The sequence below is a fragment of the Mixophyes fleayi genome, chromosome 1, assembly GCF_038048845.1.
Source record: "Mixophyes fleayi isolate aMixFle1 chromosome 1, aMixFle1.hap1, whole genome shotgun sequence".
NCBI lineage: Eukaryota > Metazoa > Chordata > Amphibia > Anura > Limnodynastidae > Mixophyes > Mixophyes fleayi.
In genome coordinates, this window is record NC_134402.1 from 105158275 (window position 1) to 105178906 (window position 20632).

At 37.5% G+C, this 20632-nt stretch overlaps 1 protein-coding gene across 2 annotated transcripts in view; it reads left to right on the plus strand.

Moving 5' to 3' along the window:
- Window positions 1–19256, plus strand: part of NR3C2 (nuclear receptor subfamily 3 group C member 2) — a 305523-nt gene extending 286267 nt beyond the window's left edge. For both annotated transcript variants that reach the window (XM_075198951.1, XM_075198958.1), the window contains exon 9: window positions 16417–19256. In XM_075198951.1, coding sequence (XP_075055052.1) covers window positions 16417–16572 — 156 coding nt within the window. In that variant the 3' untranslated portion in view covers window positions 16573–19256. The remainder of the gene's footprint in view (window positions 1–16416) is intronic.
- Window positions 19257–20632: the final 1376 nt, after the last annotated feature.

The following is a 20632-nucleotide window of genomic DNA, read 5'->3' on the forward strand; positions in this document are numbered from 1 at the left end:
GGAAGATGTGTGTGACATTTATACAGTAAGAGTAAAATGATTACCGGACTATATTAAATGGGGCAGTGGCGGAACTACCATTGGTGCAGCAGGTGTGGTGAGTGGGGGCACATAGAGATAATAGGGCCCGCTGCATGGGGAACTAGCGAGCTGTGGGCCCCGGTTCACTCCTAACAGCTTCCCTGCACTGGGACCCACAGCTTGCTAGTTAAGTCCCTGAAACAGTGGCTAGTTATGAAGCTAGGAAATACTGGTAGACATGACACTGATCCTGCTTACACAATGGCTATGAAGCTATGCCTTCCACAAGCCGTCTGTCTTGCCTCCATGCAGACAGTGCAGCTGAGGGCACATGCTTTTAATAATAATATATAACAGCATTCACTTTTTCTCTACTAGCTTCAGTCCCAAATTTCTAATTAAAATTCAAAAATGTAATATAATATGGAGTGGGATAAAATATTAAAACCAAATGAAATTTAGACTCCAGTACATCTTTTATTAAACAAAAAGTATTAATTTCTGTGTGCCCCTTGGGCTCACTCACAGTTATTCCAGATGACATCAGCATCCTTTATTGGTGACATAATACATGTGATGTCAGCGCACCCAGGGTCACTTACAGGCTGCACTTCTTGGTGACACAAACATACAGCTAATGAAAGGAACAATCATTTTATTGATTTTAATAAGAAATATTATTATGCATTTCCTCCTTTGTTGGTTCCTGGGTTACATATGTTGAATTATAACTCCCATAGTTTTCTGTAAGCCAATAGCAGCGTTTGATGGGAGACTTACCCGCTATACAACTAAAACACGACAGATGAAAAATGAGTGACAACTTTGGAAGATCAGTTGAATTATTGTAAATATTGTATTTGTCTATATCTTTCATTATTGCAGTGAATAGTAATAAATACATGGAAAATAACACATTTGAGAATGTTATAAATTGTAATGTTTTGACTGCACCACCTGGACTGCTGCTTTTTCTAGTTATTGCCAAACGAAATTCATGTCCTCAGACTGTTTACTTCCTTTTACATGTTTCTAAACCTTTTTTTTTTTTTTTTTTACTTCAATATAGTTGTACATTTATGAGACTTTAGAAAAAACAACTTGGTAATCTATATCTTGGAGCAGACACAAGTGATCTGTGTCTGTCTTGTTGAAGCAATATGTGGTCACTTTATTTGATGCTGAGCTCAACTTTTGACTGTACTGAGGCTTGTTATATTGCTGCTGGCATGCAGAAATACCTCTGACTCCAATGTGTGTTCATTATTTATGTTTCATACACGATCATAGGGTGAGAGGAGTGCACTTCAGGACATGCTGTAGCTACAGCTCCGTGTTGTTTAAAGAACTTACATATGGAATAATTTTTCTGAACTATTTTCTGCTCCTCTTCACAGTGGGAGGAAGAAAACATTCCCCTGGCAATCATATATTTTGTTAAAAGCACATCTTCCTTATACAATGCCGGAGCCAGACACACAGCCTTTTGGATTATGTGAAAGGAATGGCTTTCAAAAATTCTCTTTGCAAGCTCTTATATATGTTGATTGACAACTAGTACCCTGAAATTCCTGGGCTTGTCTTTTTGCTCAGTAATTCTCATTGCCATCTTTGCTCTTTTTTTTTTTTATTCAATTTGCAGTTTTCAAATGCGTTGTGCATGCTGCAACCACTGACCATATGTATAATTATCCCTGCTGTTAATGCATGTTGCTTTTTAGATCACAGTGCCTTTAATGTACCACAAATGCAGCATCCGTTGGGGAACCTAGACCATATTGTTATTCTTGTGGTTGTCCACCAGCTGAGCCTGGCGGTGGTCACAGATCATTGACATCTAAATCATACTTGCCTACTTTTTAAATCTGTACTCCGGGAGATCGGAGTACAGATCATGTGACAGAGGGTAGGAGTGGGCGTGATGATGTAATTACCTCACTATAGCCCCACCCCTAACATAAAATACAAAAAGTATTGAATATGGGGCGGAGCTTAATGATGCAATTAAGCCCCGCCCCCTCTATTCAATACCGTGAATTTTGGCATTTTACAGGGTCCGGGAGATTTGCCTACTCGGGAGCCTCCCGAAAAAATTCCGTGAGAGTAGACAAGTATGATCTAAACATGTGTCAATGCATGCTGACAATTTTTTCAAGTGCTGGGAAAGATAAAGTCATGTACATGGTCCAGTGCTTAGAGACGTATCATTGTGTACTGACAGCTAGTTTACCGCAGAGATTAAGAATTTATGTGTTCACAGCTATTTAAATTGTCATCACCAATTGGTGAACACAGCCGGACTTAGCCAGAGGACATCTGCAAGGGAATCTCTAGTTGAAGTATACCCTTAGACTGCAAATGCTCTGTAGTTTTGGTGCTTTGAGCATTGTTGCAATGTAAACAACCATATGTATCAATGAGTTGACTACAGTACTTTATGACAAGTCATCAATTTGCAAGTTATTTTGGAATAAAGTACTTGCATTAAATACATTGGAAAATTGTCAAAGCTGCAGTTGCAAATTCTTCATTCAATCTGCAAATCCTTTCTATTTCCAGTATATGTGATATGTGAATATTATCTGTTTGTGTATGTAGGGCTATGAATGGCCATGGTTGTCCACCTAATGGTCTGAGCATATTATTATTATTTATTTGTAAAGCACTATAGCGATGCCCAAACCTGAACAGTAGGGGAACAGCATACATTAAAAACAGTGACCTGCAAAATAGCAACAAAATGAGTGTGGACGTGAAATAAGGGTCCTTGCTCTGTACAATCTCACGGGGAGATGGGTACAGTTGAGGAGCAAGTGTGACTCTGGTTGGAGAGAAGGGTATTTGTGCCAGTGGAAGAAGGGAGTAAGTCGGCTGGTTGTAGAGTAGGCTTCAGAGAATAATACCACTTTCATACTGCCGCCCCGGCAATATCCCGGGTTTTTCAATGCGGGTTTTTGCAGGGGCTCGGAGCGTCCCAGCTCAGAAACACCATTCATACTGCACCTCAGACCCGGGAATTTCCCGGGTTGACCCCATTCATACTGCACAAGTCTGTGCCCTGGCAATTTGTGGGAGTCATCACCAGAGCACTTTTCATTGGCTGAAAGTCAGTCTCTCTCTCTCTCTCTCTCTCTCTCTCTCTATCTCCCTCTCCCTCGATAAATCCCATTCATACTGCACCAAGAACCGGGTCGTTTGAGCTCGCCCCGGCAAGAACCCCGGATTTTGGTGCAGTATGAATGGGGTATAAGTAGTGTGGAATGGAATTCTATAATTATATAATGGAACAGGAGTAATCCTGTAGACGGAAGAGATGAGTGAGTGAGAGTAGTGTAGTTCAGAGAAGGGAGAGTATTTGGCTATAAGGGCTGAATTATAGGAAGGGGTGGTGGTGTTGAGGGCTTTGTTGGTAAGGATTTTGAATTGGATTGAGGGTATTAGTTGCCAGTGTAGGGATTTGCAAAGTGGAACAACAGGTGTGCAATCAGGTGTGTTTATATCCATTTGTCTGCTCAGGTAAAATGGACATAGGCACTGTGATTCTGCAGAGCATTTAGGTTGCTGCGATATCTGATCAGCATCTTTCACATGTTGATTATTAGTGGTGGAAAATGCGATCAGTTCATGACTGAAACCATATGTGCGGTCAATAGACCTAATTTTTTAAGCATACTGGATGTGCAACGCAAAATGTTTTGATTTTGACACAGTTTGCCTTAATGCTCTGCCTAGCACATATTACGTTGCACTCCTATTCTCTGCTCTGTGGAGGCATTATATCAATCTATACTGGTTCTGGTTGGCAGAGATACACAACAACCTCAGTAGGCCAGATGCTGAATGTTTTGGAAACAATGACTTGTAGAAGTATAATGAAGCTTATACAGGGTGGATTGAAAATATCTGCAGGTGTCTGGATAGAGTCATGATGCAATAGCTATTATCATCGCTTGTGTGAAAAATCTTGTAAGCACTCATTAGGGATTATTATAACAACTGCTTTTACAGCTGCTGTTAATTGTTGAGAGGTCAATATTTTACCATTTAATAGACAAAGTGAAAACTGCTACTTTTGTCACCATTGAGAATGCAAGAGATCACCACACGGAATCTGTTTTCTTTTTAGAAAAGCAGGCATTATGAATGGCCACCTATAATAAGTATGTATAGCAAACAATTAATGTTTTCATAAAAAGAGTGGTTTCATTCTGTATATTATTATAAAAAAAATCACTTCAATCCCAATAACCCTTTGTACAAGCAATATCCCTTTTAGACATGTGATGCTTTTTTTTTTGCAGCAGATATAAATCTTCTTTCTTGCTGTAAGTAACCGTGCATGTTTCAGAATAAATAGTCCATACTTGTCAATGTAGTTTCTCCTCGCCAGGAGATTCCAGAAGGGAGATAAGGCAATAAGTGTGGGATGGGGGGTGGTGATGCTATGTCAGTGTAGCCACACCCCCTGTTGCAATTAGACAGAATTTGTGTAATTAAGCCCCACCTCTGTCCAGGAGGGTGTCTGCTGTTCCAGGGGTTTGGGTGGACTCCATGAAATTCGGGAGCCCTCCTGGACATTCCTGGAGAGTAGGCACATATGAAGTAATCCCAGGGGCTATCTCTGTGCAAAAAGGACAAAACAGCATTGAGCAATCCGCATAGTTTAGTATATTATAAAATATATCAGTTGAGATTGTGGAATACACAGAAATATTATTACTTAACCCATCAATTTTTGCCTATTCACTATAAAATTTTCAATATTCTGATTATTTAATTTTATTTTGTATTTTATAATTGAATTATTTCATATAGATGAATGTGGTTGCTTTTATTTCAATATAAGCAAAATTGTCCATTGTACAAGTTTCATTATTGTTAGATGTACAGGTCAATAGTTATAATAAAGCACTGATGTAGTGGTTACTCTGTGTAACATAAAGTATCTAAATACGTACCAAAATATAAAAATAACTAATAATAAGCTATAAATAACATAGCAAACATTTCTATATATTTTCTATAATTCCTGAACATGTGACAGTATATTTTGGGATGGAACAACCAACATTTGAGATTTGAGTGACTTCTTCCAGTCATTCATTCAAGCCCTTTGCATCAGTGGAATCATCAGACAATGGATGTTTCAATACTCCAACGTCCAACTTAGCGAGACAGGACAATGTATGTAGAATGAGTGTATAAGATGGCCATTAACTTTGTAAACATGTCAATGTCTTTATTTCTATAATGAATTTTTAAGTCATTATTTTTTTAAAAAAAACCTTACACTATTCAACTGTTTATATATAATATAACTTACCCAGTAAAAATGACCAGTCCAAGCAAGGCCAGCCGATACACAGCATACATATCCCCCAACGCTGGAATTAATAATACAGTTGAATATCATATTCAGGGGTCTATGTATTAAAATTGTGCGGTGACATAATGAAGCTCCATTGTAATTGACTGTGCTGGGACAGTTCTCGGAGCCCCGGAAAAGTCCCCACTCCAGTACAAACTATATTTTCTATTTACCAGCAACCTAGTGCTGCCGTTAAATGGAGAAAGTGTTATGCACATAGCAATTCCACATTGAGGGATCCTGAGATGGCGCTACCTTGCTGCAAAAAGCAGAACTCTTATCAAAGCGTTATGCAATGCAGAACTTCGCAGTCCCATATTAATATATGAGCAGTGCTTTAAGAAACGTAATATGGGTTGTGGCAGGAGTCCTGCTATAAACCCTTCATTAATTTTGTGATGGACATTTCACGAAAAACAACTACTGTTTTCTTTAATGGCTTTTAGCACTTTAATACATTTGTTAATTGTGATAACTGGTACATTTCTTGAAGTACAGAATTCTGTGGCTTATTATATACTGAAAATTAAATCAGGCAATTTACTACGGAAACTTAATACATTGCATACTAAATCAATTAATCTGTTCTCTCAGTCAGAGGGAAATCATCCTTTGGTGTTTACATATGTGTGCAAATGTTGGTTGTGAATACATTGTACGTTATTGTGTTGTCAGGTGTTTAACTCAGTCCAAGGCTCATTAGCTTGTTGTCTGCACACAGTCTGTAGTATCTAACTATAGCTTTTGGGATTTATAGAGCATCTCAGGGCAACATATCCTCTCGTTGCCACAGTTACATCTAGTTCAGTTCCAGGTCCTAGTTACCTTCATGTCTTTCTTATCAATCATCACTGAGAATATGGGACAATTATCTAAATTTACTAGTGAGCTCTTCTTAATAATCCAAATTCTCCCTCTCCCTTTGTCTCTCTGCTTGTCACAAGTAATATATAAACACTTGTATAAGACCACAAAATATCAATTAAAAACCCTTATGTTTAAGTGAAAGTTCCTGAGTATTCCTATGCCAAGCATTGCACGATTAGTCCCATATTGGGGTATAATTATTTAAACAGGTATAAATGGGGAAAATAGATAAAAGATACACACTTTCATGAGTTCCCAACGTCCCATTCTAGTCACCACCAGGATGCAGAGGCCTGATGTTTTCTTGTAGGCTGGAGGCCATAGTAACGTCATGAGACTGCTTGAAGAGCACAGGAACTGTGCAGACTATTACTGCTGCATACGGCCCCTTACCTCTGCTATGGTGGTCCCGCCTCCTAAAAGGGACACGCCTTCCTCCATGCCACGTGTTGCCTATTACCATAAGAAGGCAGCGTGCGGCTATCCAACCTTCATTCCCACACCAACACTGGTTAGTAGCACTGGCCCATGTCCTTCACTTACACATTTCCTCAGCCCACCACTGATTCCTTGTGCCCCCCCCCCCGCCCCCCATGTTTGTGTGTGTCTGTCTCTTGCATTTCCCTCTATCTCTGTTTCCACTTTGTGTTTCTTTCTCCAATATTGTATTTATACCTCGCTCTCTCTCTCTCTCTGGTCCCCCATGGTTTTTCTCCTCGCCCGTATTGAGTTTGTGTATGTAGAAAAAAAAAATATTTTTAATTTAAAAATAACAGATTAGGTTTATTTTAAAATCTCCATCCATTATAAAATGAATAATAAATGAAATTAATGAATAAAGCATTTTTGAATTATACTAATCTAACAGAACAGGTATTGGCAAGTTAGAAGCCCTTCTCAAGAAATCTTTTGCTTGCCCCTGCCCAATGCATCTATTAGGCTCCCAGAGGTTTACCCAAAACTTTAACCAACTAGTTCTCCCTAAAAGATCCGCTGAACAGTATTGTAGTATTGTTCATGAAGTGTGAGATGCACTGGCTCAGCAGAGGAAACTGTTTGGTTACTGCAGTGAAAAATATTGGTTACTATGCCCATTGATAGGCGGATAATGTTATAGATGCACCCGGATGCTCTGCATGCATTAAGAGCAAGACCGGATCTTCGCCAGCTCAGAGCTGGTGTAAAAACGTAAGTCCTTTTATGGAGTGGAAATGGTCGTGTTCACCTCTGCCCCTAAAATGTGCCTGTCTCCATGCCTTTATCTTATTGATATAATCTAATTCCTCAAAATAACATGTAAATATTGCAGTGCTCGGCTACATCAGACAAACGGGCTGATTCAGTTAGCCGTAAAGTTCTGTAGAAGCCTTGGAGCTATGTTTCTGATACATTACCAGCAATAACGGTAATGAAAATATCACTTATTTTTGTTTGCATCCAAATGAGGTACAAGCAAAAACAAGTGAAGATCATTACTTACAACCCCTTGGTGCGCAAGTTTTTTAGTTTGCACCCTAACTCTACCCAATTCCTCCCACTGTCTGGCGCAAACTTCTAACCCTCTACAAACGCTGCTATTTTGCTTCTTAACCCATGCGCTTTGGCGAGAATTTAGGCACACTTAGAAACATAGAATTTGACGGCAGATAAGAACCGCTTGGCCCACCTAGTCTGCCCATTGTTTTATTAACCTATGGTAACTGCAAAATTTGATCTACTTGTGCAAATCATAGTATACGCCTCCATGCTATGATTGTGAAAATGGTCCGTGAAAGAAGCTTCTAGTATCCCTTAAAAAGAAAGTACATTAATTTTTTTAAAATCATATTTCAAAATTGATGATACATTTTGTATGTATTGTTATTTTTTTCTGCTTTCTTTCTGGTGAAAAAATAATCATATATTTAAAGGTGTTTTTACTTTGTTGTAACAATGTAGGATAGGGGATATATTTGCCAAATGGACCCTTAACTAGTTTAAAGGCGATTTAAAGTACTAGTTAACATTAATATATATCAAAGGCCATGTTTTACTGACCTGAATAAGAAGCACAAAATAACTGGAATGTTAAAAACTAACTAAATATGTCCCAATGCTCTTTCACTCCTTCACAGTAGATTGCCATGTTAGGAGGGAGAAGCTTCTCTAGATATGCAGTAACTGACAGAAAGACTTACTTCGTAAAAATACACAGTTTGTATTGCTTAATTCATACATGGGCTAGGTATGTGAAGTCAAAGCAACTCATTCTCAGCTTCTTTCAGATGTGGCAGGAGTTGCAACCATCTGTAGTACACCATACTTGCCCATCTCGCCGAATTCCAGGCAGGTCTCCCGGACTCCCGGGAGAGCTGGCAAGTCTCCCGCATCCTGCAAATTGGTAGCCAAAATGCCGCAATTCGCGGTGGATTACATTATTTTGGCCCCGCCTCACGCTACAAAATGACAAGTTTGTCGCCGGGACGGGGCCAGAGGCAAAAAAGACGGGATTCGCCTCACCCTGCCCCCTTCCGCCCTCTCCAGAATCTCCTGGAGGCCACCTAAAGAAAGTTGGGATGTGACAATATGTAGTACACTGGGGAGATCATACTTTTTAACAGAGACACAGTGAAATGTCAGGTTAGCACTGATCACTGTCTATTATCTTCACAGTTCATATCTGAAAATTGTAGTTCGGGGGGGTTAGTGGTCCATTAATTAGTAAAATAGTTGTAAAAAATATATTGTGACTTTAGTCATTTTTTGCTAAACAATGTCCCTTGTGACCCGATGCCAGTCTACATTGCTATCTATGTGGTATTATTATTATTATTATTGCTGTACAAAGCACTGCAGCAATCTTTTACTACTGTAAAACATACCGTTACACATGCTTAGGAATTTATGTAGTAATCTCACTAACTGATTGCTTTTAGGTGACCAGAGAGAATTGAACATAGACTTAAAGAAATTACATATTTCTGTGAGAAGGCGCCATTTGTACTGTTGTATAAATACAGATAGTAGATATAAAAATAATATATATTGGTTGAAATGCTTACTTGGCATATATTGTATGTTTACAGAAAGCCAGGGTGACTCACGCTTCCTGTTCGTGAGAGAGGTTGATTTGTGGTGACATAATAATTAGTTATTTGTGACTGATGTGGTAAGAAGGAGTAGTGCTTCTATTATGTAAGGTTTCCTGACACCCCTTTGAGACTGTAAAGCACTTGTGTAAGTCATAATGACAAAAGTGAATAAAAGTTGAAACGTTTATTACCTAACTATACATGAAATAATTGCAAAAGTGCAAGACACTTAGACCTTTCCATTGGAATAGCAAGTGCTGCCTCAGGCTGTATGGTATCTTGGGAATGGAAGCTACATCACCTAGACCCAGTTGCTAGCGGCTCTACTGTACACAGCTTGTTTCGTAATACTTTATCAATTTCACTAACAAAAATGATTACAGTAAAACCTATACTATTCCATACATACACCTCTGGCACCTATAAAGAACTACCTATTTGCCACATTGCAATACATGTTGTAATAAAAGAAGCATTGTCCAGAAGAAGGACATCCTGTAAGATAACTCCCTGATCAGAGGTCTAGGAAAAGGACATAAAGTGCTCGGGCAATCAATCCAGAGTTATCGGATCTTGCAAAATGTGGACTTTTATGGCTAAGATAAATGAATTTGTATATGGAGAGGACATTGTTGACACTAATAATTCCCTTCTCACTCATTTAACATATAAACAAGATACCACAATACTTGAGTCATCCATTAGCTCTGCAGCATCACCTGAGATCTAAATTAACAGGAACGATGACCATATTGTCCATAAAATCTGCAATTTCTTGCCAAAAGGACAGTATTTTATGACATGATCAAATGAGATGGAAAGAGATAGGATCGCTCTACTATAAGACATTTAGATACAGCTAGTTTCATGTTATTAGGTCTAACAGGGCAGACACAGATTCAGAAAGAAACTTGGACATTGACATAGAACCTCTAAAACATATGGACGGGGCGCCTCATCCAGAGTGGGAGTATTCCAATAATAATTTGTTATTAAAATACAGGATAAAGATTTGGGCATCCTCTTCCGCATGAGCATTTTCTCCAATGAGTCAGACTCCAGTTGTTTGGGCAGGTGGGGAAATTGAGAAGAGGCCTCATACAGAGAGTTAACTTGGTGGGGGGAGGGGTGATTGGTACAGAGAGGGGTGAATGATGATTATTGCTTAGAAGGAGTCTCAGATCTAGAGCAGGCAAAACTCCACAAGTTTTCATAGATGGATTAATCAACTTGGTAAACTTCAAACTATTTTAGTGTTACTGATGAACTAAATTGAAAACTAAATGAGAAAGGTCAGCAATTAGACTGTATAATCTCTAAATTTCCAGCATCTCTATATTTGTCCCTCTAACTCGTGTTACTTTGTGTGTTTTCTAGGCTTTTCAACTTTTGTGTATTGTGTACCCTCTTATTATGGTAAATATGTACCAAGTACTCCCTATTGCATATCACAAATGTCACTGAATACCCCCCAATGCGAGTGAGATTATTCCAGATATCCCAAATGTGTGTTAGAAATCTTACCCGTTCTATTTTGTTTGGAATATGTTCATTACTTTAAAAATAATAGCTTATTATATGTTTCATCATGTAACTAATGGAAGGACCCATAGAATCTGTACACATACCATAGGCTAACAAACCTCATTGTATTCTATATAGATTTTGTTTTCTTAAATTGCAGTAAATAAAATATTTGCTTAGTTTGTTTATTCCATTGTGTTTAGTGAGATTTTGAAATAACATATTTACATTGTATTTTGCTTTGTCGTTACAAAGACAAAACATTCTTTCAAGTCCCGCATTGCAGATACATTAGTAAACACATTATGAAGGTATGTTTAGAAGACCATCTCCAAATATGTCTGTACATATGTTTGGAACATACACACCCTCATTAAAATTGAGGTGATGTAAATCCTGAAATTAAGATAATATCAGCACTTTTTTCCACTTTTAATCTGACCTTCCATGAAAATAAAATTCAGGTGAAAAACAAATAGACATTTTTTAGGAAAAACAAGTGAAAATAAAAAAATCTGCAGTATCCAGGCGGTCTAAGTGTGCACACTCTTTCATAATGGGTTGGAGTTAACCAATCACATTCAACATCATGTTCAAGCTAATTAGCATACACCTGACAGCATGAAAGTGACTGTGATTAATCCAAATCAATCAGCTATTCCTGTAGGATTTCCTTGCTGGTTTTTTTTGTTGCATCCTACTGGGAAAGCCATGATACACAAGGAGCTTTCAAAACAGTGATGGGATCTACATGTACCATGGAACACTGTGAAGCTCATCAATAAGTAGAGAAAAAGTGTCAAAACAGGGACATTCTAAGATCAGGATATCCCTCCAATGTTGATGACAGGGCAAGGAGAAAACTTATCAGGGAGGCTACCGAGAGGCCTATGGATACATTAAAGGAACTGCAGGAATTCTGTCTGGAACTGGTCACTTCCTGCATATGACAACAATCTCCAATATTCTGCTCATGTCTGGGCTATGTGGTAGGATGTCGACGGAAGCCATTTCTTACAAAGAGAACAACCAAGTTTTGCAAAATAAACACATTCAGATGAGACCAAGGTTGAACATCTTGGCCTTCATTCTAAAATATAGGTTTGGCGCAAAGACAGCTCAGCACCCTAAGAACACCACATCTACTGTGAGGCGTGAAGGTGGCAGCATCATGTTTTGGGGCACTTTCTCTTTAACTGGGACAGGGGCTATAGTTAGGGTAGAGTGCATAATGAGCAGTTCCAAATACCAAAATATTTTGGCACCCACATTACGGCTCTGCCTGAAAGCTGGATATGTAGTTACCTTTCAAAATGATAGTTACAAAGCACACATCCTAGTCAGTCATTGAATGGCTTCCGAAAAGGAAGGTCAAAGTTTTGGAATGGCCCAGTCAGAGTCAAGACCTCAATCCCATTTAAAACCTGTGTAATCACCTAAAAAGTGCTGTGTATGGGAGGGAAGAGTGGGAAAGAATTGCAAAGTATGGGTGTGTTAAGTTGATAGAGACTTATTCAAAAAGTCTCACTGCTATGATTAAAGCTAAAGCAATCTTATGCAATTTAGGGTATTGTAGGTTTTTTATATACGCTTTTTTTTCCCTAAAAATTGTCTGTTTGGTTTTTAACAGAATTTTGTTGGTTGCAATGTCCTATTAAAGATGAAAAAGGTCTGAAATAATTTATGTAGATTTCAGGCTTTACATCACAAACACCATAAGGTGTGTAGACTTTTTATATCCACCGTACGTACCCGGAGGAGGAACAGTGCATTGCCAGGCCTCATAGCAAAATTTGGGAAAAGGCTCAGCATTGGCACTGTAGCCTCGCTGACTCCCACCTGTCCTTCAAAAGAACAGAGTGACGGCCTGTTCTGACCACTGTGGGGGGAATTGGGTTGTCCAATTGCTGGGCCCTCCTCACCTCCAGGCAGTTCAAAGTGTTCGCTGTATTGACCTGCACCTGTTCCAAATAAAGGCGTTTTATCCATCATCCGATGAGTACAATACAGTGTATTAGAACTGACAGTTGTTGGGCCAGGTGAAATAAAAATATGGTTGTGGCTTTAAGATATATTAGCTCTTTTCTTTCATCGTAACCCAGCCTCTGCCAGCTCAATGTCATGTGGTTTCCTCTTTCTGCACATTGCTCAGAGTAATGTAATAACTGTATAGTAATATAAGGCTGGATACTTGTAATTATATGTAGGAGAATGTACCCAAAACACTAAATTATGAGAATATTATTCACCAAGGAGTTCCGTGACCACATAAAACTTTTATATAGGTCACAGATCTCCGATGTAAATTTTTAGTGCCAGTAATGATGTAGGGTTCATGTTATTTTTCTTAATACACAAGTTTACCTATTAAGCAATGACCTGATGACATTAGAAATCACCATTCATACTGATATTATATACAGGATTTTATACATACCTATGTTAAACTAGTACAACTAGCACAGAAGCAGTGCAGCTGTCACTCACACCCCCCTACTATGCTATTACAATAATACTACACATATGATCATTCATTGTAAAATGAATTGAAGATTATACCATTCCCCATAGGCTCATTGAAGACCTCAGTTGCCTGTAATACACTCAGTGCTCCCATTTATAGCAAGGCTCACATGGGCATGCCCAATAGTGTGATCCCGTTGCAAATCTGTGATGATGTCAGTGGCAGTAGCTAGTGTTGGTGTTGATATGTTACCAGAGTTAAACTGTTCACTCCTGTGGGTACCTACAGTTTTAGTGACTAAAGATGACCATGCAAGACATTTATGGCATCAGGTCGAATTAAAAAGGTAAGATCCTAGCTTTCAGAAGACATTGGATTAGTTGCTATGGTTAACATCACCTATTTCATTTGTACCAGTTTTCATAAATGTTTCATAATGTATTTTGGAAAATTGATGCCCCTCCTAATATTATTCATAGCAAACTATTCTGATTCAGTGTTGTTCTTCTTTTATCTGTATACTACATAGAACGTGTGTACTCCCTTAATTTATTGAAATCTTCAAAAATCAGAGATAAATACTGGGCCGATAAGCCATATCTTTTTCTACAAAAGATCTTGTTTATGGATGGTCCATTTCATGTAATAATTGACAAACCCTACTGTAATTTCCTGTTTGTTCTTTTCCCTAGACACCCTTTGTTTATAAGCTTTAAGTTGACCCCACGCATAGGCTTTTAGAAGCATTGTTAAAAGAAGAAAAAAAATCATAAATTAGGAAAAAATTAGCTTTTTCAGGAAAATAGAGTATGTGTATCTGCTCAGCGGTCTTTCTTTGGCTTTATAGATACCTAGAAGACAATAGTTATTGTTCTGAGAAGTGGTGTGTGACTATGAGTAATCGCTTACAGTAGCTTTGAAACACCTCCATATAAGTAAAGAGCAAGTGTCAAGGAAGATACTTGTCTGTCTTTCAACTGAAACAAATTAGTCATATGAAAATCAATCTGTGTCATTTTTTTATATAATGAAGGAAATAATTACAAATACATGTATGTACAATGTGACAGAAGTTTAAGCTTTAATTATTTTACCTATATAGTAAGTTATTTATGGTGTGTTTATATATATATATATATATATATATATATATATATATATATATATATATATATACACACACACACACACACAGTGGGTACTTAATAGGTACCCCTGCTCATTAATGCAAATATCTAATCAACCAATCATGTGGCAACAACTCAATGCATAAAAGCATGCATGGTCAAGAGGTTCAGTTGTTCAGACCAAACACCAGAATGAGGAGGAAATGTGATTTTGACCATGGATGATTGTTGGTGCCAGAGTGGGGTGGTACAAAATACACCAGGTTCCACTCCTGTCAGCTATATACAGAAAACTGAGGCTACAGTGGGCACAGAGTCACCAAACCTGGACAGGTGTAGACTGGGAAAATGTTGGTCGAGAAATCTGCAGCAACTGCATTATGCTATCATGTCAACATGGACCAGCATCTATGAGGAATGTTTCCAGCACCATGTTGAATCCATGCCACAAAGAATTCAGGCAAGGGGTGGTCCTACCCAGCACTAGACAGCTATACTGTGTGGCCATCGATTGTTTGTTTATATATCATTTTTGGAAAACATTTCTATGCAGGCTGTAAATAACTAATTATTTAGATTATTGCTTCCAGATTTTCATTATTTCACTGCGTGTTTATGGTTTCTTAAAGTTTTTTCATTTAAAATATTAAAGTATGACTAGCATAATTTGCAAAGCAGTAATTTTAATACAGATGTCACAAGCTGCTGATTATGAAGTGAGTCCTATATATATTCTTGACATACGTTTGTAAACTTATGACAAAAGTGCTGTCTTTCATTCCTCTGGTTGTTATGTGTTTCTCTGTCAGACAGTTGGAGGAGCAGCTTGGCAGGCTTGCTGTGTGCAAATGTACTGTGTGGATTCATAGACAGGGACAGTTATCAAATGAGTGCAGTCCCAGCATTTTCATCCTATGGTGTGGGAGGAGTTTCTGCTGTCTGTAATGGTTTAAGGAAGTAATACCTCACTTTAAGAGCTCAGAGCTGCAGTGGACCATTAGCTTCAAACTGAACAATGTATTTTTTCTTCACTGTTCTTATCTGAAAATTTCATTTTTGGGATTTTGTGCTTCTTTTCTGTGCACCTGTCACCTATACACTGTGGAGGCAGATATTTGGTGGGCATTAGTGAAAAAACAGTCTATCAATAGACTGAGGATAAGAGAATTCACTGATCTTATAGACACCTGTAGAATCCAAGGAACTGTGTCTCTAGAAAGCTTTATAAAAATAGACATTCAACACTCTTATGATGTATCTCATGTAATGCTGCTTTCCTTCTACTTCAAGTTTTGATTCAAAGTTTAAGAATATAGGTGTTCTTATGGGTTCTATAAAGAGCAAGGTTTAATCCTTGTGGTAGAAGCTGGAGGCTTGCTGCTTTCTTGCCACCTGAAAGCACCTTGGGGGATATATACTAAACTGCAGGTTTGAAAAGAGTGGAGATGCTGCTTATAGCAACCAATCAGATTCTAGTTAGCATTTATTTAGTACATCCTACAAAATGACAGCTAGACTCCGATTGGTTGCTATAGGCAACATCTCCACTTTTTCAAACCAGCAGTTTCGTAAACACACCCCCATGAGTTTGTAAGGATTGCTGACAATAGCTCAAGTGTTGCACAGGAATAAATATATATATATATATATATATATATATATATATATATATATATATATATATATATATATATATATACATACACGCACACACCACACACACGCACACACACTTGCTTTTACTCTATCACTCAATTGATATCAATTTCTCTCTATTTTGAATTTTCTAAATGTTCAGTGGTACACATCCAGGTACACAGTATTAGGAGATAATATGAGGAGATGACTCAGTTGCAGTGTCCCCTAACACAACCCATTGATAGTTTAGTTATAGCCTAGGATTGTCACCACAAAGATGCTAATGCTAGAAAATGGCTAAATTAGTTCTAACAGTCTCATAACCTTTTATTTCAGATGGTCGGCGACTTGTTGGAATTCTGCTTCTATACATTTAGGGAATCTCAGGCACTGAAAGTGGAGTTTCCTGCAATGTTGGTGGAAATAATTAGTGATCAACTACCAAAGGTGGAATCGGGGAATGCCAAGCCATTGTACTTTCACAGAAAGTAACTGCAAGAGTCTTATGGGAGAACTTTGCCTTAAGTTTCCTCTAATGTTTCATACCCAAGCTGGATCCAAGAAACAACATTTTTTCACTCAAAGATGAATGATCCACTCTAAGCCGAATAATGAAAACAAAGCGCACTGTTTGGGGACAGGAGAATTGCCAGGAATTTAGAAAGATGCAGCCAGCACCCCCAAACACTTGAAAATTACTCCTATTCCTATGGATGAAAAGCCATATCTAGTCAATAACTGATTAATTTTGATATTTTAACATTGAAATTTTAAAATATGCCATGGAGTTTCTGGTTTTGTTTGTTTTAATCTGGTTTACGGATAGCGAAGGACTTTTTAAAAGGTTATCCTCGGTTTGCACACAATGTGTATGGTCGTTATGGGGCATTAAATAGTCTTTCCTTGTATAAGAAACAAAAAAAGAAAAACCTGTTGTATTAAATATTAAGGAACATTTGATGTTAAATAATCACTTCCCACTTGTGGCATTCTTTTTGTCCCATGTTATCATTCATACTGTAGAATGAAGGCCATGGCCTCTTTGTTATGTTTGCTGCCAAGATAGCATGTGCGGAGTCCGCCCCCGGCCACCGGCCACCATTACTCTGCCACAGACGCATGCAGCAATTCTAACGTCAATCCCTAGCGTGTAACGTAGACAGTTATCTAATTAAAAAGGAAGATGGTAAGATGTTCAAACAAATGCCCCTGTCTCGATTTTATATTAGTTATATTGTGCTGGCTTTACAAATAATTTTACACAGTCTATGCTGTACTGTATATTGCTGTATATGTATAATTTGTGAAGGACCTGAATCAAAAATAATTTACGGTATCTTTGTAAATGAGACGAGAGAAAAAAATCTTTAATGACTAAGGATGAATGGAGAGTATAGGAAAGTATTTTTGAAAGAATTATATTTTGATGGAGAATATTTAAGTACTATCTTTGTCTAAATAAGGTAATTTTTTTTTTTTTGTAAAGTGAAAAATGTTTTGCATGGATTCTCAACTGTTTACAGTGTATTTAAGGAAGGGGAAGCTGTGCCTTTTTAGCATCATATCTAATTTACCATTTTGCAATATCTGTTTGTAAATAGACTCACTTTAACCCCCTTTTTCAGTTATATTTAAGCTTTTCTACTTTTCTGTAAAGAAAAAAAAAAAGGTTCTACTTTTTGTGTACTGCTTGCAAGTAATACTGGAGCACACTTTCTTGGAATCCTTCCTGTTTCCTTGTGAATTACACTATTTTTTTTTTTTTCAAGGTAGACTTACTGTAAGTATCTTGAAAACGAGCTAGGCGTTGGGTAAAGGCTTCCTGAGACACTGACAGAGCCTTTTTATGGGATCATTGACTCCCTTTTAATTTTTTTTTTGTTATTTTTATTTTCAAGATGTGCATATTTCAAGAGAAATATTTCTCCATACCTTGGTGGAGGTTAAATTTTTTGGGTTATGAGAAAGCGAGGTGGGACGAGGCATGCCAAAAATTAACTTTTTTTTTAGAGTGCACTTTACTTGCTGTAACATGTGATCCTAATTCTCCCAAAATTGTATATTCCACATTATCTATGTAATTGGGGTTCAATCGATAGTACCCGTTGCCATGCCTAGTCTGTGGTGAAGTAGGTTTAGGCTGGTATGTAAGAGTTTATGAAAATGATATGCATTTTGTACAGGAGAAGATCTATTTCAAAATAAAAAATTTAATTTTTTTTAATGTATGGCATTACCGAATAGTATGGTTGCAATTGCACTTACTAAGATATGTTAAAAAATTAGAACCTTGAAAATATTTTCTCTACTATTCCAAAAGTTGATACTTCTTAGCAAACAGAGGGTTACATTTGCAAAGTGAATACCAGTAAACATGGAGTATTTGGCTCTTAAACTGATATTGGATATCAAATTTGTGCATGGATATGTCTGAATAATTCAGAAAATTGAAAATAAATGAATAGCACAGCCATTGAAAAGCAGATTTAACCAGTAATTCTAGGTTTGCAATCTTAGTAGTTTAAAACTACAATCCCCATGGCTTTAAAACTTGATGAGAGCGCTGGTTGCATTAATATTTATTAACCACCCACATTAATTAAAATCTTATTTGTGCTTGCTGTTACTCTAATAGTAAGTGCGACTCTTGTTCTACTCTGCACCTTGCAATTTCTTAGAGCCTCATGAGAAGGAAGGAAGCTCTGGGAGCAGAAGAATTGACTAATTTGAATACCACTTGGGGCTAGATGTACTAAGCTGCGGGTTTGAAAAAGTGGGGATGTTGCCTATAGCAACCAATCAGATTATAGTTATTATTTTGTAGAATGTACTAAATAAATGAAAGCTAGAATCTGATTGGTTGCTATAGGCAACGTCCCCACTTATTCAAACCCGCAGCTTAGTAAATCTAGCTCCTGGTCTCACTTAAAGAATGGAAACAGGGAGCTTTACATTACTCGCTAGTGACAACATGGCAGCTGTTTCTGGTCGTTTCTCCCAATGGGTGCACAGAACATGCCACACGCCAGATTCTGACTCAGAACTTGCCGCGACATACCTCTGAATTCTGAATGGGTAAAGCATTGACTCCGCGGGTGATATATTTTTTTTTAACAGTGGCAGAATCTGAAAAATGTTCTTAAAATGTCTTGATGGCACTTCTGTACAATTTAACACCATTTTTTTTTTTAAGTATTTTGTTTAGGATGAAATAAATTGTACAAAAAAAAGTACCTTTTTCTTGAGAAAAATAGAGGTTTTTATAGTTCTATTCTCTTCATATTTACCTACTTGTTTACTTTGAATTGCTGATTCAGTAGGAAAAGATGTGAAAAGGAACCATGCCCAGTTTCACTGATTAGCATAAGACGGAGAAGTGGCAGAAAACATGACAATATAGTGTTATAATATTGGGAGTACAGTAAGGACAATCACATAGCCAAGTTAAGGCAAAATTTCCTTCCATCCTCTTTTATAGAATACATCCAAATAAAGAGCCAGCATGTCTAATGAAAATAGTTGTGTATTTATATAAAGCATGGGGAAACTAATAGTTTAATATCAATAATATAATTTTCTTTAAAACAATGTTAGATACAGGTCTTTCAGTTGGCTAGTTGCTAACAAAGGATAATAAGAGTTGTAGTTTGACAACACCTAAGATCACATTGCCAATCAGTGCCAGGCTAGTGAACACTTTCAAATATATGTATTTACATTTTTAAAAAGGTGCCTATGGTGAAAATCAATTCTGCTACATGCAAGTAACTCTCAAATCAAGAAAGCTGAATGTGAAGGTAGTTAAGCATGTTCTTGGAAATATCCATTCATACACTGGAACGATCCTTTATGAGGGAGCACAGATTTTATAGTGGTCTCTAAGAGAGAGGGAAGCACATACGGTGGGATTTATAAACAGATATATGAGAAGATTATGCAGATTTTTAGACTCTCTGGGGAAGATAGGTTGACTTAAGCAAAGAACATAATCCTCCCACAGGAAGTATACGCTGTAGAGAATGGGAATACCACTGATATATAGAGAAACCCTTATTTTTAAATCCTTCCTACAAAGTAAATAAAGCTTATGTACAAAGCACTGCACACCAAATACTTATTTAATTTGCACATCCAGGCGTGAGCAAAAGGAGCCTCAGGCATTCTAGTTGTAAAGATTTTCAGGAGACCGTCAAAGATCCTGAAACCAGCACTATTACAGGACTTACTTTGACTCTTGAGATTGTGACAGTGAATCCATGCATTATGTGGTATATTGGCACACTTTACTGGGAGCAGCGCCATTTATGTTACGCTCTGCGACACAGTCCTAAGTAACAGATCGGTTCATTTTCATTGCAAACATGTTCATAGCATTTTAAAAAGCAGGGTATGGTGTACTATTCATTAACGTTTTATCATTTTTACAAAAGAAACAGTAATATTTAAATATGTGTTTTATTCTATTTTTTAGCACAGGTTTCCACACGTCCGGTTCACATTTTATATGATCTATACTACATTACTTGGTGTCATAAAAAAAAAAATTGTTTCT